At 39.0% G+C, this 8,302-nt stretch overlaps 1 protein-coding gene across 1 annotated transcript; it reads right to left on the bottom strand.

Annotated features, from left to right (window-relative positions):
* Positions 1 to 598: 598 nt before the first annotated feature.
* BNIP3 (BCL2/adenovirus E1B 19kDa interacting protein 3) lies at positions 599 to 6,872 on the bottom strand (the record flags this gene model as incomplete). Its single annotated transcript, XM_010291530.1, has 5 exons — positions 599 to 650; positions 2,382 to 2,531; positions 2,639 to 2,745; positions 5,459 to 5,543; positions 6,689 to 6,872. Coding segments are annotated over 5 exons (578 nt in total), but the record flags the coding sequence as incomplete, so codon positions are not given.
* Positions 6,873 to 8,302: the final 1,430 nt, after the last annotated feature.

Raw genomic sequence — 8,302 nt, forward strand, 5'->3', positions numbered from 1 at the left:
GAACACGTAAAAACCGATGGAAGTTTCACTCATATGCTAATTTCTTCCAGCTGACTCACTCTCAACACTTCACATCTCACAGGAGAGTGGAAGAGCACTAAGCAAATCTAAGGAAGAAGCTGCCTCAAGTGAGGTAAAAGCTTCTCTGAACTCCCATATAGGATACATAAGGCCACACATTGTTTTGGGCTAATCCCTGACCGTCATGATTACAGTAGCAGTGATGAATATTCACATCTATGAAGTATAAAGAAACAGCAGTTTAGATGAATACCTAGCCGAATCACAACTGCTATATTAAAGCTAGGATTGCTTTCAAACATTAAGTTCTTTTAATTTTCAAAGATACTTCACTACAAAGCAATACAGCAGATGTTAATGCACCTGAAACATGCTCTATCAATTGATCCAGAAGACTATATATGATGCATCTGCTTTAGGGTCTCCTTTCCCATTCTCACTAAGCCAGGAACACGATGTTTACAGAACAAGTACACGCCGGTCAGGTAGTCGTCGCTGGCTCAGAGGTTTCGGCCGTTCACCTCCTGTGCTCCCGGATGAGTACTCTCTTTGCTTTGAAACTAGATTTCAGGTGCCCTTAAAAAGTACTGCTTGAAGCTGTGGTTGTAAGGCGTCTTCCAATGTAGATCCTGAGGATCAAGAAGAACATATGGTCAGTGAGTGTTGCATTTCCTTTCAAAAAAGAATGTACAGCACATAGGGAATGCTTTTTTCTCATCAGGTTACTAGGTATGTCATTTCCAGCAGGAGCAGCAGTGCCAGCTACAACTAAGCAGGCAAGTGACTACTACGAAACTCCATTTTCAGTTGCTAGTGCCTCTGTGCGTGCCCCGTCTAGCAACCCGCCCTCAGTTAGAAGACGGAGTAATTAATTCAGTGTAAGCTGTTCAGTTTCAGCAATGAGAGTATGAGGTTAACAAGAATGCATTGCTTCAGGAGGTCTCAAAAGTCAGATGTTTTATTACCATTTTCCTTTTGTTATCTTAAGTTTTTCCATTTGCTAAATACCTCTGAAATTTCTAAAACTTTCATTTTACTGTCATCATCATGTACTCCTTACTTCTCTGGTCATTATTTCCCAGCTTGGTATGCTTTCACCGCTGCCCTACATTGTGTCTCCTATTCACATATTTCTTGTAGCTTAAAGAAATTATTAAAGTGTAAGTATTTTACTGATAATACATTGAACACTTTCTGAAGATGTGACTTTGTTACTCACTCATTACAGAACTGGAATGATGCACATTTGCAGCAGTAGTGGAAGTGACCAGGAAGAAAGGAAGTACTTACATCACCAAACTTGTGTTTATTTTGAAAGGAAGATTCCATTGTGCTTTTATTCTATTTTGTGCAGTTACTCATTTTAATTTTGGAAGGAGTTAAACGAGTTTCATGTTACTTTTACAGCATTATGTGGCTGAGATCTTGATTTTGTGCAGGAAGATAACCTGTGCCTTCATCCATCCAAAATGATGCATACCACAGGGACCACAGAAGATGTGGGCTGTCCCTCCTTCCAGTTACTGCAGCTGCACAGAGTCCTCCTCTTCCCCTCAATCTCTTGCATCTCCTCACCCCCAACTTTCATGGACTTGATAAGGTTCAGGATTTCGGCAAGGGAGTGAGCAGAGAGAGAGCAGGACCAGAGCGAAGGGAAGGCTCCTTGGAAGACAGGTGTCAGCCCAGAGCCCGTCTGACTTCTCCCCTAAGCCCTCCCGTGTGGCGCAGCGCACTCTGACAGGAGAGCGGCCAGACGTGCCTGGATTCCCAGCCGCCTTTGCCGGTATCGAGGAATCTGCCATGCCTCAGTGCAGGCAAACTCTGGTCCTGACCAAAAAGCATTTAATCTCTTCCCGTTAGTCTGTGTCCTGTAGCCGATTTTAATTTAAAGACAGATCATCTAACCACTAAATCATCTAAAGAAAACCAATTCCTCTTTTGTTTGGTGTCCCCCGTCCCTTCCAGGTGTAAGTGGAATATTAAAAAATATTAAATAGTATATTTTTCCTTTGCAATTACTTGTGAGATTAAACATTGTATCTGCAACGGAACCAACTATTGTATAACTATGGTTCATATATATATGTAACTCCTAATTTCACTGCCCCTTAGTTATTTTGAAAAATTCTCAACTAGTGAGAAAAGCAGAAAAGGAAAACTCAATACATCCAGCAATACCACAAGCAGACAAGTAGCAAGCACTTCCCAAATCACTATCTGTCCCCCTTCTATGGATAAAAGTGTATTACTCTTCTTTTTAGACAAAGAGGGCGTTGCGAGTCAGAACTAGGCCACAGAGAAAACAGGTTAAAAAAAATCTCCCTTTTCGTTTGTTTGTTTTGTTTTAAATTTAAACTTACCCTAGTCCAATGGCAAGCAAATGAGAAAGAAGCAGAGATGGAAGAAAAACCTTCAGAAATTCCGCTGAGAATATGCCCCCTTTCTTCATTACACTGGTGTTTCTCATGCTGAGAGTAGCTGTGCGCCTGGGATGTTTAAAAAGGAATTCCCTAGTTTTGAGGAAGAAAACACAGTCACGGCATTAACAACTACATATTTAGACTTGCGGAAGTAAAAGCTGCATCTGAGTTCATCCAGAAACACTGACAGCACTCACTTTGGTGGGATGTTCTCCGGCCTGCTGGACCAATCCCATATCCAGTCTGCATTCTTCTTCAGGAGCCTTTCTACTTCTTTTCTCCTTTCCAGAAAATCTTCTTCAGACTAAAACAGACAGCCATTATCACACAGTACTCAGGACAATGATAGGTAGGATGTTAGTACTGCAGCACAAAGCTCCCGTTCTGCACCTAAAACCATATGCTAGACTATCTCTGAAGCTCACTTCTCCCATCTCTTCCCACTGCAAACTCTCCATATCACTTCTACTGTTAGATCCTAGATAAAGATGGGGGGAGGAGGGAGATCTGTCTTCAGAGCAGGATGTGAACGGAACAGGCCATAGCCCATACCTATATCCTGCATTTGCTTAAGTAAAGACCACCCTGGAAATAAAACACCAGAGCCCTGCATTTAATCCTTACATACAGGACCTGAAAATATCCCCAGCTCACACATCTGACTGACATTTGGCAGAAGAAACTTTTTGTCTGCATGTAAAACTGGGTGATGTCATATTCATCTGAAGATCTTCGATCAAGCCAATACAAGCCAAGTGAAACTAATTCTAGTCTCATAAAGCTGCCTGCCTTTCGGGCCAGCATTGGGAACACAGGTAAAGTGAGCCCAGGTCCATCTGCACACATCTGTGCAGAAAAAAACCCAACAAACAAGCAGTGGCTTTGTTTTCAAGCGAATTACAGCATAAATGCTGAATAAGAATATAGTTTCTTACTTAATACATGTGCATTAAATGGAGCCAAGTTCTTGTGATAAAAATAGTATCCAATCATAGAATTAAAATAGCTATATATACACACTTAAGAATGGAAATAAAATTGTCCAGGCAATTTTAATTCAGATGGTTTTCCAAGTTTTGATTATTTGTTCTCGAAGTCTAAATAATGATCTTTAAACATATGAGAGGTTTTCTGGAAATATAAAAAATAAAAATAATTATTTTCCAGCAATGTATTTAGTTAACCTAAAGGTGGTAATTCATTCAGCTAGATTCCTGTAGGATGGGGACAGTTTCAGATGAAGGAAGACACAACAGGACCAAGCACATTTCATGTAATTTTCAGAACTGATTAAGTCTAGGTATTATTGATACAGCTGTATAGTTTAGAAACTGTATGAAGTTGAAACCCCACAAGGTTAAATACTGTACAAACAGTGAACACACAGACTTTGTTTTAAAAAGTTCATAACACTGGGTAGAAAAAGATAATCCACAAACAAATACAGACAGCCAAGTAAAGCACAGAGACCCCGAGATGACAATACCCAGCACACACTCAGCTACAGATGATAAACAATAGTAATTGAAAAAGGGGAGTGATGGAAGAAATAATATTTTTTTAAAAGTAAAATGCAAGAGTCGCGAGTTCTTACTAGAATTAAAGAAGTGACATTGCATTGGAGCGTGAGTGACTGTTAGGGCTGGTAACTTTTGCCAGCTTATCATACATTGCTATTTCTTTTCATGCAGAGGCTCCAAGTGAAATACAATCTTGATTTCTAATTGCTAACTGCTAACCCTGTAAGAATTGGTCACAGGCATGGAATATACTTCAAATTAATGAGAAAATAGTATCTCTTTCTAAGTAAACAGTGCAAGGAGAGTGATTTACCAAAGATAATACAGCAAGTCTTTGGAAGAACAGAGAAATTTACTTGAATACTTCTAATACTTCACTCCTCAGAATGTTTTATAAACTTTTTTTTCATATTAAAGCTAGTATCTAATTACAGTGAAGACTTAAGATTTTAGCCTGTCATCATGCAATAAGCTATATATCGATAAAAAGTTAGTATACAGTATCCTTTTTCTCCACTCTTTTTTTAAATGTATTTACTAATTTTCTTTGCAAGTATGTAAACAAACGTATAAAATGAAATTAGAAATAACAGTGAGCTTTACAAAGCAGCATGTAGAAATGCCAAATAGTAGTTGTTAAAACAAAATGGAATCATAAAGCTATGGCAGTGCTTTGAAAATGTATGTCATTGGCTGTCATGTTTAAGTGACTCTAGAAATTCTTGCTGCTGTCAAATCTCCTTTTTAAAATTCAAACTGCACCAGGGTAGTGCATTTAAATAAAAATTCATTGTGGGGGACGCATGAAATGTACCAAGTTGACAGTCAAAGTGGGAAGAGGAAATTTCTGCATGGTAAGCTGTCCACAGAACATCAATGTTCACCTCTATACGTGTACTTAGGTTATCACCATGTATATACCCACACTATTGATGCATTTCCTATACATCTTAATATAAAATCTGATTGTCTCCCAATCTGTTAAGACTTACACCACAATTGACCTATTGAGTAGGGAACAATAATGCCCACTTCACAGGACAAAAGAAACCATGACAGAGAACACGCATCAGGATGACCAGAAGTTGGAGGCTTAGCAAGGTGCTGACTCCAGCTCTCTTGAATTCCAGGCTAGCAGTTACTTTCTGGATTACCTTTTTTCCTAAAAGGTACTTGCAGGATCTGAAGGTTGGTCTTTTCAACTTGTGGCTGGAAAGAGGTGTTTGAGAACCCAGCCATTTTAAAAGACAATAGATTAGGACACCCAAATCCCTCTGAAAAACCTCAGGTTACAGATTTAAAAAAAAAAAAACAACAAACAAAACCACAAAAAAAACATGCAAGTCGGATAGATAGATTATCAGGCTTTGTGTATTTCTAAGCTACTAAGTTATTTAAGTGTCTACATTAGCAGCTTCACCTCTTATTTCCTAATGCTGGTTTTCAAACAGTAAGCGTTAAGAAATTCTTTCTCCAAAAGCAAGATGAGATTTTTACCTGAAAGCTATTCTTTTCTCCACTGCTGTGACTCTCTATTTCCAACGCTCTGTGACTGTCCTGAGGTGTCTGGGAACGAGGAGGGCTTGATAAAGAGAGAAGCGCAGGAAAGAAAGAATTCATTAATTTTTTTATGACATTGTTTATGAGATGGACTAAAAGCTAGTCAATGAAGCCTGTATGCACAGTTCTCCCGAAGAGCTACAGGGCCCCAGCCATAACTTAAGAGATTAATCTGTCAATGGGTGATAGAATCCAGCCATCATATTCAATTAATCTTTGATTGTCTAACAATCTGCCAAGAAGCCTGCTGCACAGAGCTGTTTTTCAGCAGTACAGAGATATGCCTGTGAGGTTGTATGATTTGGCCCATGTTACTTACTAAATAACTATGGGCAGCAAACGATGAATAAAAGTGGGGTTGGATTTGAATTCAAACAAGCCTGATAACACTAGGAATTTCTGTATCCTACTGTCTATTTTGAGTCCTGTAGTTGTTTTTGTTTTTTTTTTAATTAACTTTAGGCTGCAGAGTTCACAACCCATCAAAATCAAATATGAATTAATAACACTGACTCACAATTTGCATGAGATGTAAGTTGTTTTGTTGTGTTATACTCCCTAGAAATCTGCTGTTTTGTAAACAAGATATAGGACAATTATTTAGCCATTACCTGAGAACTATTAACTGATATACAAAACACAATTTGCTTTTTATCACCCTTCTCTGACGTTCCTGTTCCAGGCAGCAGTGTTAGTAGCACTATACGCTCTTAAGAGCAGCACAGACACTGCTTGCACAAGGACTGATCCTTTAGAATGACAGCCACACATGGCCCCAGAGTATTTTATTTACTAGAACAAGGCTGCTGCCTGCATACAAGCAGCACACCCATGAGAAGTTCAGTTGCTGCTTCTGGACTTCTTTTCAGGATACACTAAAACCCCAAGATGGCATCTCTAAGAGATGTGAGAAGCCTTCTAGAGTCCTCTCCCTTGTAAATTCTTTCTGGTTTCAGGACAGGCTTCTACCCAAGCATTACCATAGTATTTAAACACCAATCTTTTAAATATGAAATTTTCCTATCTCTTCCTCTCTGCATTCATCTATGACATGCATATGTGTATGCACACAGGTATGTACGTATTGCTGTATTTGTCCTTGCCTCTTGCACATAACTTTGTGTAATAGTGACCTTTACTTTGCTTCTAACAATGTATTTTGTTTACCTGTCGCAATGTGAACTTTCTCTTGAACTGCTTCTTCCAGATTCATGTTGAGCATCAAGGAGTATTTTCTCCATGTCACCATTGTGAATGGAAATGGAGGCTGGTACTTGTTCTTGGCTTGTCAGAGCAGCAGTGTTTCCACTGCCATTTCCATTACTGCTGAAGTGGAGTTCTACCCAGGAACCTGCTTGGCATAATTGAAAACAGAACCAGAGTAAACCAAGTGGTTTTGCGTAAAAGGCATGTAAAATATGAGGCTGTTGATCCTCCCCAGCGTGACATTACAGTGTGACGTGCAGAAGCAGTAGCATTGACATCTCGGCTAATAAACATGATGAAATGCCGAAGTGCGGGGGCGCTTTTGTTAGCGAGCTGGAAAGTCTCACAGAGCTGAAAAGAAGCTGGTCAGTACATTGTGTCTCTTTCTGCAGCGGAAAAGCTTTTATTTCTGGGTATGTTTAATTTTTATTGTTCAACATAGGTGGTAGCCAAATAAAATAACCTCAAGGACTTTCTCTGCCAAAGTTTATTTATTCCTTTACTGAAAATATTTTAGGCTTACGACTCCAATAACTGCGTCTTGTTCAGCATTTTTAGGTGTTACTTACTGTTAAGCAATAGAGGATATGTAGCAACAACTAGATCATGTGTTTGCTACTTGCAGTATATTTAACACGGACAGTCACATGTTGCTTTGTTTTTTTAAGAGCATGCTGAATAACAACTCTCTTCTGGGCTAGCAGTAACCAATGCACAAAAGGACCTGTATCTGTTGCCTCACTTACAAATCAGCTCAAGGGACAGATAATATTAAAATTAGGTAAATTCCACTGACAGTTATCTATGTAAAGCGTTTATGTGTGTAAACAACAGTAGAAGGAGATATATGTATTGTACCTACCCTAGAACAGTTTACAGGAAATGTAACAGTATTTTTTTAATATATTTTTATATATATATACACACACACACACAGAGTATATAGGAGAAAGAGGGCACTCCCTGAATTCTGGTTAAGCACAACCAAAAGGGTGTCTAAGGCATAAGCAAGGAAAGGAAAAGACACAGATAGTGTCATTTGGACTGTGCCTGCTGTAGAGGAAGAGAGGCTGGGGCAGAGCTCAGCAAGTAAGCCATGTTCATAATGGAGCAGTTTTGAAGGTATGCAGAAGGGGAGAAGCCAATGCAGAGATCTAGTGTGAAATGTAAACATCAAATGAACAAACATCTACTGGATGTGAAGAGACTGAAGGTGCATAAATGAAATGAAAACAGCAAAAAGCCAAACTGCTTAATCTGCATTAGTAATATTAGTAACTCTCTCCTAAAGAGCCAGAGGACCACATAATCTTTTGAATGGAAACATACTGGGTTACTGCGTTTTGAAGAAACATTTTTCTGATAGCTTCTTTTACTTCACAACTGTTTTGTTGTTTTGGCTTGCGGTTTCCTCCCCACCATGTGACTGTATGTGGTATGTGTTTGTCCCCAGACAAACTTTTCCCTACTCTTTTTCCCAATATTTATGAAAGCCCAAGTTGTTACCAAAGAACAATCACAACCACTGAAGTTTAAATTAAGATAGTGTCTGGGTTCCAGCTATCTTGAATGTAT

The sequence above is a fragment of the Phaethon lepturus genome, unplaced genomic scaffold (genome assembly GCF_000687285.1).
Source record: "Phaethon lepturus isolate BGI_N335 unplaced genomic scaffold, ASM68728v1 scaffold45157, whole genome shotgun sequence".
Classification (NCBI taxonomy): Eukaryota; Metazoa; Chordata; class Aves; order Phaethontiformes; family Phaethontidae; genus Phaethon; species Phaethon lepturus.